The sequence below is a fragment of the Xyrauchen texanus genome, chromosome 35 (genome assembly GCF_025860055.1).
Source record: "Xyrauchen texanus isolate HMW12.3.18 chromosome 35, RBS_HiC_50CHRs, whole genome shotgun sequence".
Lineage (NCBI taxonomy): Eukaryota > Metazoa > Chordata > Actinopteri > Cypriniformes > Catostomidae > Xyrauchen > Xyrauchen texanus.
This window is the reverse complement of record NC_068310.1, coordinates 33,422,096-33,445,280: the sequence shown is the minus strand read 5'-3', so window position 1 is coordinate 33,445,280 and position 23,185 is coordinate 33,422,096. Positions and strand designations below refer to the sequence as shown.

The following is a 23,185-nucleotide window of genomic DNA, read 5'->3' as shown; positions in this document are numbered from 1 at the left end:
ATTGTATGGACCTATAGAGCGGAGATATTCTTCTAACAATCTGACTTTGTGTTCAGCAGAAGAAAGTCATATACCGTACATCTATGTCATGTGGATGAGTAAATTATGAGAGAATTTGAACTGTGTGGTTAACTATTCCTTTAAGCAGTACTCAAGGAGTGTAAAACTGTGCAAGAGCATCATATTGGAGATGAGGGATCTGGCAGGACAGGAAGCGTATCATGAACTGAGGTTGCGTTTCCTTCCCTCTGATATCCAAATGCTCATTTTGGCCTCCATTTGAGGGCTGTGTGAGGATGATACTAAGTGAAATGCTCATTTTGCGTTTGTGATTATTGAGACCCATGGGCGATATGCACTAATGTGAGCTAATGCAATAGATTACACAGCACTGGCCCTGGGGAGCAGACAGCAAACAGATGTGCTATACTCAAAAAGAAAAAGGAGGGGGGAGAGAGAAAGACTGTTTAATGTGCTGTAGACTGTCCTTTATAATTTGTCATTGTAGACTTTAGCATTGCTATGTTTTACACAAGGTTCAAAACAATGTCATTCATTCTTGTTACAGTGTGTACTACAGTGGGTAAAGGCAAATGCAAATCATCGATTACCAGTGCACTAAAGTTCTATTACAGTACTTATTCCTTTAAAATGGAATGTGCAATGGATTTATTTAATGCATGCACTCATTTTATATTAATGACATTGACTTGTGATTATTTAACACTGCAAAACCCAGTAACTCTTTGTGTGGATATAGTTCATAGTGTGGTGAGGGCTCTATTGTCAAATAATGGAAATGAGCACATTGATTCCCAACCTAGTTCTCATGTTTGTAAATACTACCCTCTAGTGTGCTATGAGTGTAGTCACATTCTTTCTCTTTGCTCCACACAATCCTATCTTTAAAATAGTGGCTTACCAATATAGGTGGTTTAATGGCCAATACATCTAGAGCAGGGTAGCCAATGGCTTATAAAATGCCAATATTTACAACCAGTTAAATGTGAAGACACCTGCCAATTCGTTGTTATTTCTATTGTTTTCCATTTATTAGAACAATAATTAGTCATTTACAATCATGAAAATGCACAAATGGAAATAAAAAAATAAAAATAAACATACTGCTTAAAAAAAGTGTTTGGCACATAAAAATAAAAATCCTTTTCCTTTTCTTCATGTACTTGGAAAAAAAAAAAAAAGATTAAAATTAGCCTATATCTGAAAAATATTTTCTGTTATTAACAAATGCTGTTAAAGAAGTGTACACTGTTATTCATGTCAACAAACAAAACCTTTTGTGAAGTTACCGAAACATTAATTGAAATGTATTTGTAATATTTATAAAGATAAGATTCATTGGAATGTCATTTTCAGTAAAAGTTGTTTTTTTTTTAAATTATTTTTTACACTCACTAAAATAATCCACTGACTATTATAAAAACACATTTCAGACAAGTGTATCTAAGCTTTATAATATAGCAAATAGGATGTACTTTATTAATCATTTAAAACACTTTTTACACTATGGTTATTCAAGTCACTAAAAGGTGATTTGAATAAATCAAATGTGTTCTATCAATTGACAGTGCTACCAGTATACAGGTCACAATAATAAAGACACTAGGCAGAATAGCCACTTCTGTTAATCAGCCATTTTGGCAAAGTTATCGGCTCATGCCAAAGACCCCAAAATGACCAAATATTAGCCAATGGGCCTGGGTGTTAAACTGGTTTATCATTACAAAAATAAGTGAAAATTATTTCAAATTGAATGAAAATAAATCTGTGCTCCAAGTACAAAGAATTTAACTATTCAAAATGATTTTGGATAATTTGTTATTAGCAGTTAAACAGAATTACACAAGCAAGCAAATGCACTTTACCTTTTGAAAGGTCCCGATGGGATGTCAAAGAGCATCTAAACATCATGAGACCAAGTATAGCTGGCTGAACATTAGAACATTTTTCTCAATCGTAAGAACTTTCTAAAAAAAGACTACTGACTATAAATTCAATGGCTCTTCATCAGTTGACAACACCGCTTCCTAAAAAGTACAGTATGTGAAAACATGGCTCCAACTTCCTCCACCACCAAGAATACATGATTTACCTTTTACTTGCATGTTCAATCCACAGGATCGAAGGACATCAGATGAAAATGAAATCAGACAATTGACATTTTTTTCCAATTTACACAACTGCTTTATTCAGCCACTAGAAAGGGATAGAGCCCTGGAATACACCTGGCTCAATAACAAGGTGGTTACAAGGTTGGAAAGTCAAATTACACATTCCACTGAAGACCAAAATAACAGCATGTTTGATCGAACATGGACAACAGGGGGACAAAGCATCTTGGCTTAATTATTTTTGCATGCCTGTGAAAGACAGAACCCTACAATGAAAAAGAACAACAGAATTAGTGAAAGTGCGAAAGAAAATAATAATTAAAAAAGTGAAAGGATTTATTTTTTTTGCACAACTACAAACAAATATTTACACATGGCTGTCACTTATTGTAAACCAAACCTCCTACGCCAACCCAATTCAGTGTTTAAAACATTTCACGAAATACCGAGGGGACGAGAAGAAACAAAAACTTGCATTTGATAAGCTGTTGATGAGACCCAGCATAAAGCAGCATTGGTTTTCGACTTGAGCTGGAAATAATACCATTATCAGAACACACAAGCAACAGCCATCACTCAGCCTAACTAGTCTTGCAAACAGAACAAAAAAAAAATAAAAGGGGCATTTTCTCACTGTTTTCCAGTAATAAAGAGAAGCAAAAGACAAAAAAAAAAAAAAAAGTTTCAAGTTCATTATCAAAAGAATATGAAGCATTTGCTTCAACTCATGAAAACCCCTTAAATCTGACAAAATAAGTTACCTCTCTGGTGGCTAAAAATTGGTTAGTATCTTGAACATGGGCCGTAACAGAAGCCATGACATGCTTTAGCCACCATGGGTTGAGACAAAATTGAACAACATATCCACACATAAACACAATGATAATCTAATGAAGCAACATGTTTACCTGAAAATAAATACACATCCTTGATTATGAAGTAAAAAAAAACAAAAACACAAGAATAAAAACATTCAGGTGTATGAAAAAAAAAAAGTAACAATGGACCAAAAAACAACAAAAAGAAAAAAAAACGCTCACCACACATTTGACACAACTGCTCGGCAGTGGCGAGATCACAGTTATGTACTTTGTCAATCCGGAATGTATGTCACAGTGAAAAAGGTTCCATGCAGTCCCTGCATTTCTTTTATTTTGTTAAACGTACCTACAGCAAAGTACATAGTACGTCACCATTGCTTCACAAGTCTCAAATCCGAGACGGTAACACAGCAGCTCAATTTGTACAAACGAGAAAGTTTCTAACTTGAGGAAATCAACACAAATTTCCATGGTCTGCATAGCATAAAGTAGACCTGTAAAGAAGAGGTGTTAAACATTAACAATACAAACAATCAAAAACATCACTCCTCCGTTTATTTGGTCAGTGCCGTCCACTTGTATAAAGAGCTCAGGCTTTTAATAAATGTAAATGGAGGCACTTGGTTGGGTTTGTGGTTTCATTAGTATTTAGGCAATCAAAAAAAAAAATAAATAAAATAAATCACCGACCCAACACAGATTAACAAATCAACTGTTAAGCATGGTAAACAGGAGTGCGTCTGACATTCGCCTTTGTGTTAAGTGCGCTGCAGATAAATCTATTGCCATAATGGAACGCAAATTGAATCAAAACTACACTGTTCAAGGCTGCAGTCAGTCCAAGGCCCCAGATCTCACAGTACATCTTTCCAACACTCCAAACGCTGTAGCGGTAGTATCAGAAGAACACCCAGAGCGACATCAAGTCATTTAAACTTTCCTCCCTCCTGAGGTCCCCAACTTTGGTGAGGGCATCAACGTTTTCTCCATGTATTTCAAAGCTGTGGAGGAGAAGCGATTTAAATGATTAGTGACGTCAATCAAAACACAATATCTTTGAAATGAGAGAAAGGTTCACTAAAGACATTTTACCCTGGAAATTTCTAAGAGCGCTTATCTGAAGGTCCACAGCGTTTGTTACTCCGAGGGCTAGTTTGGATTCTCATGCTAGTGGAGTAATGAGGGAAGATCATGGACCTACTTCCTAAAGAGAGGAGCATACGTGGTAGTGTTGGGTTATGATACCGGGCCATGTCCTGACTAACTTAGCTAAAGGTATACTTCATTATACCATTATGCCATTTCGTCTTGCATACGTCGAGCACTCAGCCTTTCAAAGTATACTCTTTTGACCGGGAATCCATACGTACGGTTTGTGATACTCTTTTAGCATAGTCAACTGCAGGTGCATGCCCTGGCGACGTGCAATGATGCATAATGTCCATTTCTAAAGAAACTAGGCTGTACGTGTGCAATCCACACATACTGAGCGTCACACGCACGGTGCGTGAGATATAGCGGCACACGGAAATCCGAATTTACAGATTAAAGCAATGGTAACGAGAATTGGTGGGATGGGTAGCGGCTTTAAAGGGAAATAAACGCCCAATCGGAAATTTTTAAAAAGCGCATCCAGTAGATATAAAACGTCTACACACCCCTGTTAAAATGCCAGGTTCTTGTGATGTAAGAGAATGAGACAAAGATAAATCATGTCAGAACTTTTTCAACCTTTAATGTGACCTATAACGTGAACAATTCAATTGAAATCTTTGAGGGGGGGGGGGGAACTCACAATAACCTGGTTGCATAAGTGTGCACGCCCTTAAACTAATACTTTGTTGAAGCACCTTTTGGTTTTAATTACAGCACTCAGTCTTTTTGGGTAGGAGTCTATTAGCATGGCACATCTTGACATGGCAATATTTGCCACTCTTCTTTGCAAAAGCGCTCCAAATCTGTAAGATTGCGAGGACATCTCCTGTGCACAGCCAGCGTGCTTCGCTTTGGTGTTGTTTTTGCACCAAACATAACTTTTGGAATTATAGCCAAAAAGTTCAACCTTGGTTTCATCAGACTATAACAAATTTTCCCACGTGCTTTTGGGAGACTTGATGTTTGTTTTTGCAAACTTCAGCTGGGCTTGGATGTTTTTCTTTGTAAGAAAAGGCTTCCGTCTTGCCAGCCTACCCCATAGCCCATTCATATGAAGAATACGGGAGATTGTTGTCACATGTAGCACACAGCCAGTACTCGACAGAAATTCCTGCAGTTCCTTTAATGTTGCTATAGGCCTCTTGGAAGCCTCCCTGACCAGTTTTCTTCTCGTCTTTCCATCAATTTTGGAGGGACGTCCAGTTCTTGGTAATGTCTCTGTTGTGCCATATTTCCTCCACTTGATGATGACGACTGTCTTCACTGTGTTCCATGGTAAAATGTCACGCTTGTACTTTTTGTACTTTGTGTTTTGCGCTTTATTATAATACAGTAAAGCACTGATGTAGTGACTGAAATATTCAGTAGTGATTGATGTATTTTGTCATGAATTTAGAGACCCTACCCTCAATATCCAAAGACAAATGGTCACAACAGACGCGTTTGAGAGACCAGGAGTAATAGATTCATTTAAAAACATACAGTATTTAAAACCTATTTTTAAGATTTACGCATTTTGATTTAAAAATAAAATTCATCACATTTAAATAAAACTAATTAACTTTTATAATAATAATAAAGATTACTCAATTCAATTTAATGGAACTTTGTAATGACACTGAAATACATAAATCTTACAATAAGTTTTTGAGTTGCCGATCATTTGTGATTGGATCACCCAAGAAGTATCTTAATACCAGGTGTAAACTGACAGATTTATGACATTTATTTAGGCCACTTAAAAAATTGGTAAATAAGATCAATTATCCCATACTTAAGTAAATAAGTAGGTAAGTGATGTATGAAACACCTTGATGCTTACCTTATATCTTTGTAAGGCTGTTTCATATTTATGTCAACAGTGAGACAAATCATCTTCAAATGTAACCTGATGTAGCTGATGAGTATTAACTAATAAAAACTCTATACACATTTACCTGTCACAGGTGATGCCATGACACCATGGCTGGAACTTGCATTGGTGGAATGGTAAAGCGAGGCCAAGCTGTTGGGCGTGTAGGTGCGAAGCAAGTCGATGACTTTCCAGTCGGCCTGCATGCTGCTGTTAGACGCTGCTGGAGCAACCTTAACAGGAGCCACGGGGGAATTTGTCTGCAGTGATATTTTCATATTTCTTCCAGAAGGCACTGGCCTGCTGAAGTCCTCCCCATGCCGACCAGATGCAGCATGTGGAGGCTTGAAGGACTTCGGTCTTTTACTAGAGGGTTCACCGATGTCCATTTCCGTCAGATTTCTGAAACGGTCTGACAGGCAAAGTTGGCCTGGATCTGTGGGCCAAACCATTCCGTTTTTGCCCATGCTTGCCCTCTGATGATCAATGCCAGGTCTCTGCTTGAACATCTCTCGATCGATTACCATTGGTGCATTTGATTTACTGCTCGATTCCACAGCACGTTCTGGGATTCTGGATAGCGAGCTGGTAGGTACACCTGATTCCCTGCCTCTATGAATCTCTTGGTACTGATCTCTCCAGTGCTCTTTGGCGGGTGAAATCTTAGATTTTTGAGGATGTTTGGGATGTTTCTCCCCAGGTTTATCTGGCTGGCATGGTGGGGATTTGGTCCGGCGAGGATGCTTCCTGTTGATTTGGGGCAAAGGAGTGACATCTTTGCCCTCGAGAGCTGGGGGGCAACCAGTGTATCGTTTTTGCTTTAGAGGTCCCCTGTATCCATTCTTCTTAACGTCAAACTTCTCCTTGTGGATGAGCTTCTTATGCATCAGAAGAACTTCAGGGTAGAGGGTTTCATAAGAACAAGAGGTACATGTGTTGGTCAGTAACAAATTCCTCGGCACAGAGGTAGCAGATACAGAGAGCGACGCTTTGAGTGACAAATTCAATGGTGCCTCGGAAGCCTCTTTCTCCTCCATCGTTAGATTTACCGGTAAGGGGCACTTTTTTTTTACCTCACTTGCAGGGGTATATGGAGCAATCACAGGAGAACTTATATACTCTTGCTTAAATTCAACAGAAGGACCGGTGCTGTTAATGTTTGGCTGGCTCAAGCCAGGTTCATGTTTAACAATAGCAGGGATAGGTTTAGGAATAAGCCATTGCTTGGCAGGTTTAAAGGCCTGTTTGTCATCTACATTCTTAGGGGATTCAATGGCCTTGATATTGTTTCTGGCAGGAATGTTTGGGATCTCAGTGAAAGGCTTGTCCTTGTGACGTCTGTCTAGATGGTATCTCAAAGACGTTTTCTGTGCTGCAGCATAGTCACAATATTCACATTTATATGGTTTTTCACCTGTGAAAAATGTTGAGACATCAATAATTAGACAAACAATACAAAGTAAGCAAACTTTTTTGTAAGAAAAACTACTTGCATCTTAGAATACATGCAAAGGGAGATGTAACAAGCAAAAGACTGAAACATAAGAGGGGAAAAAGAAAAAATAAGTTTGAAATATTTTACGAACCAGTATGTGTCCTGAGATGAATATTGAGGTAATAGTTAGAGCGGAAAGTCTTCCCACAGTAACTGCATTTTCTTGGTGCAAGAATTTTGAGCTTCATTTTACTCAAACCATCCTCACTTTTATCTGTAGGAGAAAAAAAATGTGACAAGTTCAGCATAGACATAACATATGAGCTCATATACTGCTTAAAACATGCAACAGAAAAAAAAATGTAAGCTGAACTTACAATGAGTCTTATCCGCAAAGCAGGAGCAGAACAAATCAGTGTAAATAGTTTAGAAATCAATCAGTCAATTCTTCAGTTTTCCCATTGAATTGAATGTGACAATTTACAAAAGAATGGTTTTATGTACAATTTACCACAAACATTTGTTCTGCCCATATTTCATAAATAAGGCCCAATGAACCTCATTATAGGAATACAAAAACAAAATCATATTTAAAATCACTAGTTTCTTACGTAAACCTCAGAATTAAATTGAATGCAACAACCAAGAAAGGTTTTTGCAGAATTTTTTTCTAATTGTGTTTCATGAAAGAACCCAATGGGAACTTATCAACAGTCTAGTACTACACAAGAGTAATGTTTTCACTGGTCAGCAGAGGGAGCTCTAAGATCTACTATCTGCACAAGCAAAAATGTCTGCAAGAAGGTACAGTTGAACTTAACTAAGACAGAAATTGCTTTTTTTCTGTGGCAAAGAGGTAAATTAGCTTTATCTTTGCAAGACACAATAACATATTCCAATTATAATTACAAGGTACATAATTTCACCAGCTAGAATTTTCACCAGATAATTTCACTTGCTCTTCGAATAATGAGTACTGTGAGCTAACTTAAAAGTGCACTCTTTTGTCTTTGAACAAAAGGACGCAGCATCATTTAAAATCATTAGTTTTCATTTTCAGATGCCATTGTAGAAATTTATTATTCACAGTCAGCCATTATTACTTAAATCAATGAGTGAAAGTGTAAAATAACAGGACGGTTACTGAGATTAAGAGAGCAATATTCGGCAGGTCGTGATTCCAACATGGCAGCCCCATGTGTGGACCCTCTCCATATAGAATAAAACAGCTTTCATAAGGTTACTGATTAGATTGATTAGTCTTTATTTTAATGTGAGAGGTCATGATTTCCTACATAAATTGCTAAATTAAAATTCATGTCTTTAAAAGCTAAACTTTTTAATGAGAAAATAATTACTGAGTGCACCTTTAAGGCTAAGGTAGGTAGACTTTGTTTTGTGCCTGCCGTTACGTTCTGCTCTAGTCATTTGAGAGCACTTACAACTGCTTTGCAATGCAACACTCTTTAGTATACTCAACACTAGGTGCATGTGCAGATGACGCACCAAGAAGTGGACTGTCCAGGAGACACATAGCTGTACATGGAAAACTAAAGTATACTTTGGCCTTTAGGACCAACTGTTGACAGATGAAGGAATTTCTTTGTTTTTATGAAGCAATTAAAAATGAAACAAATACAGTACCAAAAACACGATAATACCTGGATTAAACGAGTCGACTGGCACTCCCTCTTCAGATCCATCCTCAGAATACTCCTCCGCTCGGTCTAGAGACGAATTGCTACATGAGCCCACACTTTGGGCCCTCCCCTCTACAGATGTGGTGGGGCTTTCTGCTCCCCCCCTCTCCTTCTTGTGGATTCTAGAGTGGAGTACCAGCTGATGGTAAGTCCTGAAGATCTTTCCGCAATCTTCACAGCTTGTTGGCTTGTCTTTACGAAGCAGCCCGTTTTGCTCAGGTGATGGCGAAGGGGTCTCGGTTGTCGGCTTGATTTCACTCCTCAGGCCTCGCCTTGGCTTATCATCACCATTTGAAGCCCAGATGGCACCAAGTTCATCTTTGTCAGAACCAGAGTCCTCGTTGTCAGAGTTGGAGTCTGCATTGAGCTCCTTGGCCAAGTTTGGACCTGCTGCTATCTTGCCCCTGGTGGCCAACTGCCAAGCCTGGTAGGTGTTGAAAGGGTCAAGCTGAGATATCCAGCGTCCTGATAGATGGTTCTCTTTGGCTTTGTCTCCAGAAGCATGCAACCTTAGGGTCTGCAAAAAAGCCTTCTGAGATACAGGATCCTCCTCAGCAAGTTGGCAGTCGACAGGGGTGTTCTCAACCACTTCTGGTTCTCGATTGTGAACTTTGCTGTGCTCAGCCAATACTTCTTTGTTGAGGAAGAAAAAGCCACAAACCATGCACATTTTGTAAGGTGTGATAACAGGTGATGGGGGCTGGTCTTGGACAATGTCATTGATGGTGGCTGGGGTCTCCAGGTCCTGGTTTTTGTTTTTAGACCCTGCCTTTCCACCATGGGTTCTCATGTGGTTCTTGAGGAACCAAGGCTCTTTGAAACGCCGTCCACACAGGCTACAGCTATAGGTGAAAGAGTCTTTGTGCTTTCGCATATGGGGTTCCAACTCGGTTGCATCTGCTATGGCCTGACCACACACAACGCAACCCAGCTCATCATTCTTTTCCACAACTTGGCAGATCTTAGAACGTGCCCTCTCACTAGGAGTCAAGAACTCTGCTTCAACACGCAACACAGCAGGTGCATGGAATGTTGTGGGATGCTGGGAGAGAAGGTGTGGTCCCAGGTCTTCATGATGTAGGAAAGTCTCCTCACAAAACATGCAGTCTAGAGGTAGGCTACTTTCTGTTAGAGAGTCCCGTTTTTCCACTGAGCTGGTGTGAGGTGTCATGCTAGAACCAGTACCAGGCATACTTGCACTACTGTAGTTAAAGATGTCATGGCCTAGTCCATCAGGACTTTCCACATATGGGATCAATGTGTGGGTAGGCATGTTAACAGTGCTTGAAATATATTTAGATATATTTTTCTAATTTTGTTTCAGTTGTTGGACAAGTTAACAATATGTTTTTAGGAGACTTATAACATAAGAGTCACTAACGAAGGACATATTCGAGAGATTAAAAAATCCCAAATACTCTGAACCCTTCCATGGAACTCTCCAAATGGTTTTCTTGAGCTTCAGATAAGTTTTTTTGCATAAAGTTTAAGTAAGCCCCTATGATCCATTCTGTACCATAGAAGCAGACAGAGCTTGCCAGTCACTGCCAGGTGCTGGGATGAAAACTCTATGAGTTGATTTCTTGTGATTCACAATGACTAATTTTCCTGACAGGCAAAACCTGAAATGAAAAAAAAAAAAAAAAAAAGAAAGTCAGGTGTGGCCACCTCTGTGGAATGCAATCTGCTCAAAACAACACTAACAAATACAATTGATTAAATTACAAGTAAAATAAATGCTCAATGCCGGTATACTGTTACTTGAGATGAAACAAGTGTCACGTGGATAGTTAAAACAAAAAACTAGCAACCACATAATGCTTCAAGTTGGATTTTTAGCTTAATTTTCCAATGTACACCAACCTGAAGAACAGAAAAATGTTTTCTTAATTGCAATGTGTCAGTAAACGCAACATATTAAAAGTGACAAAGTGTATAGAATGCAGTGCAAATTATAATCTAGGCACATTGTTTAAAACAAAAGGCAACATATCAAGAGTAAAATTCATATCTTTAAACTAGAGATTAAAGATATGGGCTGCCATCCAGAGGTACATCCCAAAGTACCTCAATTGGGAGTGAACCAGCAACTAAAGATTTGCATAATGCAATACTGGCAAAAACAATGAAGAGTCATGTTTATAAAAAAATTTAAAAAAGGTAAAAAAAAAAAAGGTTTTAACTTGCCTCAACTACATTCTGTATTTTTGTATAAGGGGAAACCTCATTTTAGGTCAATTTCAATTATTTCTGAAAGTTTTTGAGGGACAAAACTGACAAAATGCAGGAACTTGTGAGGCCCAAGGTGGAACCACAGCATTGTTCTGCAACTATTGCTAAAAAAAAAATAAAACACCAATAGACAAGAGGGCCCACATTCATCTTTCTTTTAAACCAAAGATCAATGTACAACACTTATTCTAGCCTAAATAGAAAGTTTGTCATCATGCCAACTGTCCTGAAAAATATTCAGTCATAAAGCATAAACTATAACTACATTACATAAAAAGAATGGAGGGATCATGCCCTGTATCAGTCACTTTCATAATGGAATAATAACTATGGTCAACATTCTAATTTAGGATCTCATGCAAATAAACAAACTACTATTTCAAATCACTTTTAGGGGAAACCAACAAAGAGGAAAGCTCTGCTAATGTTGGGTGGAGAAAAAGAGAAACAGACTGAAAAGGAAGCTTCAACATTTCAGCTTTCTACCAAATAACCACTGTTAAAAAAAGGAAATGCACACATCAATCTGTGATGGATTCTTTGACACTGTAAATTACACCATCATATTACTGTCCTGAAATGTGCTAATGACAAGCCTTGGCATGCTGATTCAAACAATCACCATTTCCTTGCCAAAATTATTTACATAGAAACAGGCCACGTGATTTGTATTTAAATTGCACACGTTATTTACCTTTAACTCCAATGCAAAAACGCAAGCAGTTACGTTTGCTTTACCAAGATACCGCAAAATTTAAAAATAATAGCTCCACCTCTACTTATATCATTATCATTGGCCAAACCCGCGGTTAATTGACGGGCAAAAGAGGCCAGCTGGTGTTTATCCAACTCTTTTGTTTGGGCTCTGCCATGCAACCTGTTCACGAGAACGTCGTGCTAGCCCTTAAAATCATCCAATTTCTTAACTAAAAGTTTATCTTAAGTTCTTAAAAAGACGAGGTGTCAGCTGCACGTAGTGTTTAGAACAATAACTGGTACGACGGGCCCATGCAAATACATGAAAAACAGGATATGAATCCTAAGATCATTTGAGTCGTCCTCTTTGATTGTTCAGCCGTTGCCTAGTAATTCTCTCTGACAGAAATAATGTCGTTAAAAGTACGTAACTGTATTTTTTTTTTTTTTTTTGCGTAAACGTACTATAATGATCTCTGACAGAAATGGTGTCATTAAAAATATGTAACTGTAATTTAATCATATATATATATAATATTCTGAGGTATTCAAACTTTTCAAACGTTCGAGCTCAAATGTGTGAGGCTCACTAGAGACGCAACGATGGATGGTGATTAAAATGACGGTTATGGTTATTGACGTCATTGAGCGACCAATTTTTTTTCTTCTTCCAAAAACATGAGAAACAACATAACCGTTAAAACTAAAGCGGTGTGTATTATATAATAACAGCGTATAGAATTAAAAATAACACACGTGTGGAAGCGTGTCTTTAATGTGGCCGTAATTTCCTGACACGTGATCATATCTAACTCGATCAGCAACACTTGAGACAACTCTTTATTCTTCTACACACCTCTCCAACATACCTGGTTTCTTTTTCTGCCCTTTTTGGAATGTGATGCAATAATGCTCCCTGACTACAGTTAATTCGAATAAGCTGTTGTGACAACTGAAAGCTGATATCACTATATGGCCTATAGTAATGAACAGTAATAAATAACTTAGATAAGTAATAAATAACTTATCTAATATGTAGTCTGATGGAAAGAACATGGAAACCAGATACATGCTAGAATAGATAATCCAAAAATAAACATAACAAAATGTTGTTGTAACACAAAACACCCACGAACGTCCAGGCATAAAGGTGCATTCTTCTTTGTGGCTTTTAGAATAACTTGCTTTGCAATGGTGCATCATAAACCTTATTCGCCTAACATAAAGTCTATTATTAGTGCATCATACCTGGGAGAATTGCGAAATACGACTTTACAACTTTGTTTCGTTGAGGATGGCTAAGGCTTTTGTCAAGTTGTTTTCTATTCTTTCCCCGTTAGAGTTAAGGAGGAACATCAAAAGAACTTAAAGCAGTTCCTGCATTACAAAAACAGAGACACCAACTTCTATCACCCTCTTTCATTTGATCTCATACAAAATAATATCGATTTCTAAAACAAGTATAGCAAACGGCCCAGTTTGTTAACTTTGGTGAGGTTGGATCAACATATGCTCGTGTAGATAATATAAATGTGGCTAACGACACGCTAGCGATGAGTAATACAGAAAATAAGGAACTCACCCTCCATACCTACCATTGTGTTCAGACTTCGTCAGGTACTGTTATTCTGTTCTGAAACGGTCGCTATATGAACTAATAATGTCTTTTCTTTCTGCAAATCTGACGAGTTGAGTTAGCCAATTGTTTGCCGGACGAAATGCCTTGTTTCAGAGTTTGCAAATCACTCACTATGCAGCTGTTGAGTTCAGAGAGGAGAGGGAGAAGCGCGCTCCCGTGGGACAGGCTGGCGCGTTCACGCAACACTCACACAGTAGCGTTGTATGGAAAGTAGCGACGCGCGCACCTCTGATCACGTGACCACTCAACCATTCTTCATCTAGTTTATCTTGATTGTTAGAATAGAATTGTGCTTCGCTATTGTTGTTGTTGTGCAAGGATCCTCATGCTTTTCGTTAGCAGTGTGTTGATACGGAAGTTAATCATTTAAGTGTAATTATATATATATATATATATATATATATATATATATATATATATATATATATTACAAATTATATTTAATTTATACTTTTACTTGATGGTAACACCACTTTTTATTTAACGTTAAGATTTCTTATTTTGATCACCACGGACTAACTTTTTCAATATGTCAATGCCAATAATTTGTCAATAATTTGACAAATTTATTGAACTTTAAAACTATGACATGCACTAGCTGGAACATGTAGCCTCACCTCATGGGGGTATCATGACAAATGACGAAAACAACATTTAAAGATGTAACATGCTATTTTGACCGCATGTAATAATTAACTGTACAAAATACAGAGGTGGATATAACTTCCTCAATGTTTCTATTCATATTTTACTATTTTGGCAAACCCCGATAAACTTTGAATCGTCACTATTCTGCAACAGCAGGAAATTTGGCTGTTATTTGAAAGAGCAGATACCTATCACGTCCTCTGCACTGCTTCCCTGAACTCACACACAAACACTCACCATGTGGGGTGGGGGGAGGGGTAGAGGAGACACACACACACACACACACACACACACAAGATAACACATAATGTTAAAGCTATAGATCTTAACATTACTTGATTGGTTAAAAGTCAACATTATATATTTGGAAGCAAAGATCTCTTCGATTCATCACAAGAAACACTTCATATATGGAAGAAAAGCACAGTATTACAATGATCTTGGTTCAAACTAGTGAAAAACATTAATTTGACATTAAGTAGTGCATTAGATTTTTGCAGAATAATCAATCTCATTTAATTTAATAATCATTCTCATAGTTCACTTTTTATATCTGTGTTGAAAACATGCAGGATTATGACTGCTATTCCTTTGTACAAAGGAAATGTTTACTAAGACATAAGACATATGTAATATTTGAAATTGTAATGGGCACATGAGCAAATGCTGGAAGTAGTACTTCATCAGATCTGAGAAGTTCCCAATGCAAAGGACACAGAACTGTTAAGTTGTGCACTCTTTCAGTTGAGAAAACTTTGTTATTGAAATTAGTCAATCAAGACCTGTATGCATGGATTTATGGCTCTACTTTGTGCATGTGCATGTATCAAAAATCTGTGTTTAAGTCCCAAATATAAAGATCTGTTAGTCGTTTCAATGCATGTGTTATAGCATTGGTTTGTTTTTACATGTTTGGTTCACAAATAGGAACTTAAGAAATGGAAGCATGAAAAGAGCATAATACAAGTCTTATATATATATTCAGCACATTTAACAGTAGAAGTTCTTCTGCAGCAGTCAAACTTGTCTTCCCTTTAAGTTTGATATTATGCATGCATGTGAATGAGGCTTCAACTTCCCCATCCCCCGTTTCCACACCCAGATCTCCTGGAAAGGAAGATGCAACCCTTGAACATTTCTCTTAGACCTTTTGCTTTGGCATTGTTGTTGATTTAATTGCCATGCTATTTTATCATTTTTACCCAGAGAACTAAATGAGACCCTTATCAGTTTAGACAAACATCACTATTCAAGCATTGTCATGCATCTCTCTGTCTCTCTGTCTGTCTGTCTGTCTGTCTGTCTGTCTGTCTATCTATCTATCTTAGTTTTGGGCTCATTATAATCACTCATTGATTATTGCTACAAACCTATATACTGTCAAAAATGATTTCTTTGGCAGGAGCTAATATTTTTTTGTATCCAATGTCAAACCTCCCATTCTTTTGTAGCTACAGTAATTTCATTGAAGAGTGTCCAGGCAGTGCTGTGTTGTATAGTTCCCATTCATCACTGCTTTGAATGCTGGCTTACAGACCAATGCTCTATTGCAATCATTTATGTTAGAGGGGCTCTCAGTTGCTGCCCACAGCTGTCAGCATGGTGACACAGTTAACAAGTCCACATCAGCCTCTGTTTGGGGCAGTAACTGTCCAAACATCTCAAGAAGCTCCTTTTGATTAAACGTTCATTATACACTTAGTGATGTCATTGCATGCCGAACCAAGTAGTTAAAGGGTTAGTACTTCCAAAAATGTAAATTCAATCATCCTTTAATCACCCTCATGCTGTTTCAAACCTGTATGACTTTCATTCTTCTGTGGAACACAAAGGGAGTTGTTAGGTTGAATGTTAGCCTCAGTCTTCATTCACTTTCAATGTAAATTATATAAGAAGTTCATAAGAATGTTACTAAGTGCTTACAAACAGCCCTCCTATGCACATTTGTGAGAGTTTTCTTCTACTGTTTTTTGCAAATTTGCATTCTTCGTGCATATTGCCACCTACTGGGCTGTTGTGTAAATATGATTTATGACTATGTTTTATCACTGCTTTTTTTTTCTTCCCCCTGCCTGCCCAGTAGGTGGCAAAATGCACAAAGAATGCAAATTGCTAAAAAAAACAGAAGAACTAAGTCCTCTTGTGAACGCACTTTTCACATGGTGAAAGTGGAAATTTATAGGGAAAAAAGGCCTTCAATTTTTATCTGTTTCACAGACACACCTGTCATACTGCTTCTGAAAAACATGGATTTAACCACTGGAGTCACATGGATTACGTTTAGGCTGCCTTTATGTGCTTTTTGGAGCTTCAGCGTTCTGCATTTGCATTTATGCATTTGGCAGACGCTTTTATCCAAAGTGACTTACAGTGCACTTATTACAGGGACAATCCCCACAGAGCAACCTGGAGTTAAGTGCCTTGCTCAAGGACACAATGATGGTGGCTGTGGGGCTTGAACCAGCATCCTTCTGATTACCACTACACCACCACCACCATGGTTCTGGCCACCATTTACTTGCATCGTGAGGACCCGCAGGGCAGAGATATTCTTTTAAAAATCTTAATATGTGTTCAGCAGAGGAAAGGAAGTCATACACATCTGAGATGGCATGAGGATGAGTAAATGATGGGAAAATTACAGGCTTTGACATTGTCTAATTATACTAGCCTGCACATTAGTTTGCCTTGTCCAATACAAAAAAATTCAATACTTCAACACAGGTAAGTCGTAACGATAAATGTATCTATCTATTGACCTTTGTTAAGTAGCAAACACATCGCAATCATTACTATGCTTTTATGGACACTAAAGATAGATCTTTAGTGGCCATAGAAATATAATAATGATTTCAAGGTGCTAGCTACTTAAAAAGGTAGATCAATTTAAAGATACATTTTTAGAACAAACTTCTTAATATGTTTTTTTTTCTTCCCAGAGTCCAATATTCTTAACTCTTTTCTTAAATTATATATTAAAAAGAAAAAGGTAGTTACGAAGAATTTTCTTCTTAAGAACGTTTCATCAGTCTTGCCCCTGATCACCTTATTTTGTGATAGTAACCAGCTGAATGTACTGTATATTATCTCTGTGATCCCTTACATAATCTGTGCATTGATTACACAAGTGAAGTCAGACATTGGAAGGGAGGAGATGTGATGTCATAATTTGAAAGATACTTATTAAAATGTATTCCATCATTTCAGTGTCTCTTGTGGAACATGTTTATCAAGTGTAAATATTGACAGACGAGCCAGATAGACCTACAATTTTAAACCATGAGTCAGTGCTACTCTGCCATCTTGATCCAAAATAAGAGGTTGACTCATCTATTCTTATCATCATTGAACATTATAAGACAGTTGCACTACCAGTAAAAATGTTTTGACAAACTGACAGATTGTTTTGTATTTCATACCTTGATCTAAAGGATTAAGCGTCAATGCCTGAAATACATTTTGTAGATTAATAGAAATTGTAGCAACATAAACTCAATCTAAAACGTAGGAAATAGTAATAATATAGAATGAAAATGGGTGTTTCAAATTTTCACTGGCAACATATGTTACCACAGGGGACATGTTAATAAGCTATATATCTTAGTTCAAATGACATGTATTTGGGTTCACATAGGCCAGCTTTAAATGTATTTCCCCCCTAATTAAAAACAGACAAATTTGACCTCATAGTCAATGAGTAGCACTTATGAAAAATATGCTTAAAATAATGTACTTTCACACCCACATGAGTTTAAGAATCCCGTTTTATGCTTATAAAAGCTGTTTCATTTTACATGGAGCTAAGCTGCATCATGGAGGCCGCCATGTTGAGATCACATGACCAGCTGAAAACTGCTCACTTTTTCTCAGTGACCCCCAAGTTATTGAACACTTTTGCTCATGGAATAAAATAATTATGACTCACTGCGAACAGCTCATTTCTTGAATGGCATCGGTAATAAAAAATGATTGCTGTAACATGATGCTGCATTCAAGCCGCTAGTGTCAGTATAAGTCCAAGAGGACTGCCAGCACAACATAAACAAAAGGTGGCAAGATTTTAGGTTATAATTTATATAACTCTATAAGGGAAAGTATAAATGTTAGGTACTGTAACTGTACCATTTCTTACAAGTTGTTCCACTCTTTTAATTCACCTTTTTCGATTCGCTAGTTCATTTTAAATGCTCCTGGCCCTGCTTTTTTATGCATCGTATTACAAGACTACTTAAATAAATGCGCATGAAGCATTGATTTGAGTTTAAATTATTTTATTAGCTTCTTATTAGCTTTAGAAGCAGGATATATGGTTTGCAATACCGGATGAGCAGTCTGATACGTGGATGTGCAGTTGTTTCTGAGAAAAAGTAGACAGCTAGATGGCGCCATTGACAATCAGAATCGAGTACTCCAGAGAGCTGTGTAATAAATGCATTTAGCAGTACAAATATTCCATGTAGTCTCTCAATTAAACATATTATAGGTCATAACAATTGCATGCTTAATATAATTCTAAAAGAAAAGAAAAATACTGTTTAATATGTTTTAGATGCAGTACATCATGTTATACCATAGGACATGTCAAGCATATTTCACTTTTCATTTTCCCAAACCTATTTCATGATAACTCCCCTCTTACAGCCATGTATACACCGCATTCCTTTATTTACAGTTGTAAAGAGAAGATATTGAACAAACTGTGCTGAATTGCCTTTCACCTGGATTATTCTTGCTCCATCCTGAGTCTCTCTGTCACACAAACCAGTCTAGAATGTTAATCAAAGGCACCACATGTGACACAAAGAGGCCTCCCGCTCATTTCCCATTGTTCTGACATTACAAAGGCTGTGGGGGCAGCCAGTAATCAGGAATTGCATTATGTCTGGGACGATGAAACTCTGGAAAAGGCCCTCTGTAGACCCAGACTGAAGGTGGATTTGCTAAACGTATAACACAACATATACTTTGTCAATATATAATATTTTAACTTAATGTTTTTACATACATCTAATTTAGTCTGAATAATAGATGTTGCAATGTGACAAATCAAGACCTGAATCTAGTTCTACAACAGTTCTGATACAATTACAGTAAGTCATCGCCTTAGTGAGGTGTCTTTGTTTACTCAGAGTTTACAAAGCTCACCTAAATATACAATACTCTATTGATCTACAATGTTTTAACCAAATAATCTTGGTCATCTGTAGTCCAACTAGTTCACCATCATTCTCTGATGGTTCCACTTTCTATTATGTTTGTTAGGAAACTTTCTAATATGTTTGTTAGGAAACTGAAAGCCAAAATATATGCCCTGCATAGTGCAGTGTCCTCAACGTTTGCGGAGAGGGGGTGGATTCCCCTGAGGATAACATCAAGCCAAATGGCTGGTCAGCCAATAATGGCAAAGAAAAGTAGGACAGAAGGCATCATTATGACAATGAAACACTACTCACAAAACTGATTAAGCAAAATATATACAACAAAAGTAAGTTTAAACAATCTTCTTTCCCCATTCGTACTACAAAAGCAAAATAAAAAAGATGTATAAAAAGAATGACAATGGTAAATACACACTGTAAAAAATTAACTCCACTAAAGACACAAGATATAGTAAAAAATATAACAATTTAATAAAAAGAGATGATAGGCAGACTGTTGGTCATACTCACTTTGCTATGGTGCTTTGATCTTGCCTTTGAATAATAGTTTTTGTTTATTCTGACTTTATACCTCACAATTCTGACTATATTTCTCACAATTGCAATCTTATAACGTACAAATTTAAAGATATTACAATTGAATGCTATAAACAACTGCATTTATTTATTTCACAATAGCAAGTTATACAGTCACAGCTGTGAGAAATAAAGTCAAAATTGTGAGGTATAAAGTCAAAATTACCTCTTTTTTTATTCCGTGGTGTGCGCTGACTTCCATGTTCTCTTGCATTCCATAGAAAAAAAGATACACTGAAATTGACAAGTTACAACCATCTGTAAGTGCATTGCACATTTTCAACCCCTTTCAATTCAACCCCATTTAAGAAAATTGAGATTAAACTCTGAAAACTCATAAAATTGAGTTGAAATGACAGAAATGATTGTGACACGTTAAATAGATGACAGCAAAGCTGTTCTTATAATACAGTATAATAATAACATTTGTTTACAGTGCACAATATAATTATTTGCCTTATGAGTGATGATACTGTATTTTCAAATTTCGTAAAGCAAGTTTTGCATTGTGAGTTAATTAAAATCTGTTAATGTGTGTGTCTGCATGAGTGTGTATTGAGCAGACGGCACACGTGTGTGTGATAGCTGTGCTCTTAGTGGCTTGTGAAGTTTGCTGGTGATTGGTTTTGTCTTGATTTGTCATGAGCAGCTGACTGCATTGTTCTGTGTGGATTGAGCAGTATGTCATAGAAAAGTATGCAAAAATGCGTTACTCCCATTAAAAGATGTTTGATAGTGCTGTTTGTTAACTATTACTTATATTAAGATTTAGATATTTGAACAAACCCCTTACGCTAATCACTAAGCATAGAGTATGTTCAGCCTCAAACACTGAGGTTTATGGAGGAGATGTGTACTATTACTTTACAAAACAATCAGATTCACATTTTCGCCTGGCAGATGATAATACGAGCAAAACAAATTCCATAAACTTCTATAGAAGGAAGGACCGTAGCAACCACCTAGTAATGTCCTAGCAACCATCCAAAAAACCCTAGCAACCACACAGTAATGCCTTAGCAACCATCAAGAACACACTAGGAAACAGAGCAAATACCATAGCAACCACCCAGGCCACCCTAGCAATGCCCTAGCAACCACCCAGAATACCCAGCAATCCATGAGAACACCCTGGCAACCACTTAGCAATGCCCAAGCAACCACTCACAACACCCAAACCTTTTTTTCAACTTTCTCAGACCTTTCTTTCATTCAGAAAATTGTATTTGTTATTACTATTTATTACAATTTATTTTCATTATTTATTATATTTAAATTCATATTTTTAATTGCATGGCTGTTTTCTTAAAAATATATATCTGTTTGGTGTATTATTATTGGTTTACGTGTATTTCATTGACTTGACTGCACAATAAGTGTGTCTAAATGGCAAATAGCAGATAATTTACATTTCAGTATAATTTAGTCTAAGTCTTAATTCTCAAACAGCACAGGGGATTATATAAAGACCGTAATAACGTTAATGAAAAAAGGGCTCACTTCTACTCCCAAATTAAATTGCGAAGGAAGTTAGTAAAAAAGTTGTATTTATTTAATTTTTTGGTTGGTGGATTTTTTGATTGGTTGCTTAGTTAGTTATTAGTTGCTGGGAGCTCGCTGCTACAGTAGTTCTCCATAAAGAAAAAAGAGCCACCAGGCTGTCAGACCACATTTGCCAACAAATCTAATCTCACTATAAACCAGTTTATGTAAGACAAGCATTACTTTTGTTTCCGTTCATCAAGTCAAGCTAATCTTTTGTCCTCTACTTTTAGTAATTTACCAATAAACAAGTCAGAATGAGCTGAATGTTTAAAACCTAAAGCTGTGTTTTAGGGCCACTTTAGGGATCTTTTGTCCTGCAAATCCACTACTGGGGGTGAAAAACGTAGAGCTTTTGAAATGGAAACTGTTTGGCTTGACGTGATGTGACACAGCTAGCAGGATAAACAGAGTGTGATTGGGCTGTCATCCTAACTTTGCACATGCTCACTTAAGATTAACACCTATCTTGCTGACTTCTTTAAAAGTGTCGTTGAGGAAGATTCAATCGAAATCAACAGGTTAAATGTGGGGGAAACACCTTTGCAAGTAGTTTATTTAACTTCCTGTATGCTCAATGGGAGACTTTACTATTAATTCCTAATTTATTGACATTAAAACATTAAAAATACAGTATGTCTTCCAAGTTCCAGCATAAATGATCTGCCTGTTGAACTAGAAAGCAATTACACAGGATTTTACAAGGTGTTAAGAGACACCTTGTGGTGGAGCAAAGAACTTCACCAATGAGTGTTCAACATGATTGTAGGGAGTTGGGGTAAAACACTTCAGGAAATTTGACATGCCCTGCAGGTCGAGCTGCTATACTCCATCTAAAGCTTTTTTAAACATATTTTTTTCTCATTCTTATATCATTATTATGCATGCAGCTTCTATGACCTTATATTGAAGGAAAATCACACCCACACAAAAATAAACTTGAGAGACTACAGGGAATATTTCACTTTAAAGAAATTATTTATCATGAGAAGGACCATTAAAAATGTACTAATAAAGGCAAAACTTAAAAACACATAAAAAGGGGTGTCCAGTTACAGGGCCAAAAAAATTTACTTTCCTTTTACGGTCATATAAATTGTACCCTAAAACCTTAATGTTATTTAAAAAAAATTACATGTTCCCTATCTGTCACTCACTCAACGTTGTGTCGATGTAGTGACACTAGGGGATGCTCTTAGGAGCCCCAAACACCTTTGATCTTTTGAGAAAATGCCAATGGGAATTGGAGAGTGGAATTTGCATGCCACTCCCCTGGACATATGGGTATAAAAGGAGCTGGCTCACAACCACTCATTCAGATTTTTCTTCGGCGCAGTGTAGTGTTGAGCAGCAAGTTCCACTGCCATTCCATTCACCTCATTGAGAAGCTTATGCTGTTGGATAAACAGCGCATTTCATTGGCTTTCTTATCCTCTGAGCGATTGATGCAGATTACGCCCGAGGCGAATCGACAGCTAAGAGAGTATATATTCTTGCATTAAAAAAAAGAGTATATTTCCACTAAAAGAGTTCGCACTGATGGACAGCATCTTTTTAAATACGTTTTTTTGCCTTACGTGTCTGGACCGTAGTCACTT

At 37.1% G+C, this 23,185-nt stretch overlaps 1 protein-coding gene across 2 annotated transcripts; it reads right to left on the bottom strand.

The window, feature by feature from the left end:
- Positions 1 to 2,191: 2,191 nt before the first annotated feature.
- On the bottom strand, positions 2,192 to 13,813 carry LOC127628377 (zinc finger protein 217-like). Of its 2 annotated transcripts, XM_052105090.1 has the most exons (6): positions 13,619 to 13,813; positions 9,057 to 10,717; positions 7,547 to 7,669; positions 6,046 to 7,374; positions 4,046 to 4,157; positions 2,192 to 3,954 (listed from the first exon to the last, which is right to left on the bottom strand). In XM_052105090.1, the coding sequence occupies exons 2-5, from the start codon at positions 10,366 to 10,368 to the stop codon at positions 4,057 to 4,059; spliced, it is 2,865 nt and encodes a 954-aa protein (XP_051961050.1). In that variant the 5' UTR covers positions 10,369 to 10,717; positions 13,619 to 13,813; the 3' UTR covers positions 2,192 to 3,954; positions 4,046 to 4,056. The 2 variants fall into 2 exon arrangements, with proteins under 2 accessions (XP_051961050.1, XP_051961051.1); XM_052105091.1 differs by lacking the exon at positions 4,046 to 4,157.
- Positions 13,814 to 23,185: the final 9,372 nt, after the last annotated feature.

What these genes read in the sequence shown, in the direction of transcription:
- LOC127628377 (XM_052105090.1), bottom strand. Translation starts at nt 10,368, where the DNA reads ATGCCTACCCACACATTGATCCCATATGTGGAAAGTCCTGATGGACTA. An exon ending in AGTCGACTCGTTTAATCCAG is followed by an intron (nt 7,670 to 9,056) that starts GTATTATCGTGT and finishes TTTCTCCTACAG; the next exon opens with ATAAAAGTGAGGATGGTTTG. An exon ending in CATGGCATCACCTGTGACAG is followed by an intron (nt 4,158 to 6,045) that starts GTAAATGTGTAT and finishes TCCTCTCTTTAG; the next exon opens with GAAGTAGGTCCATGATCTTC.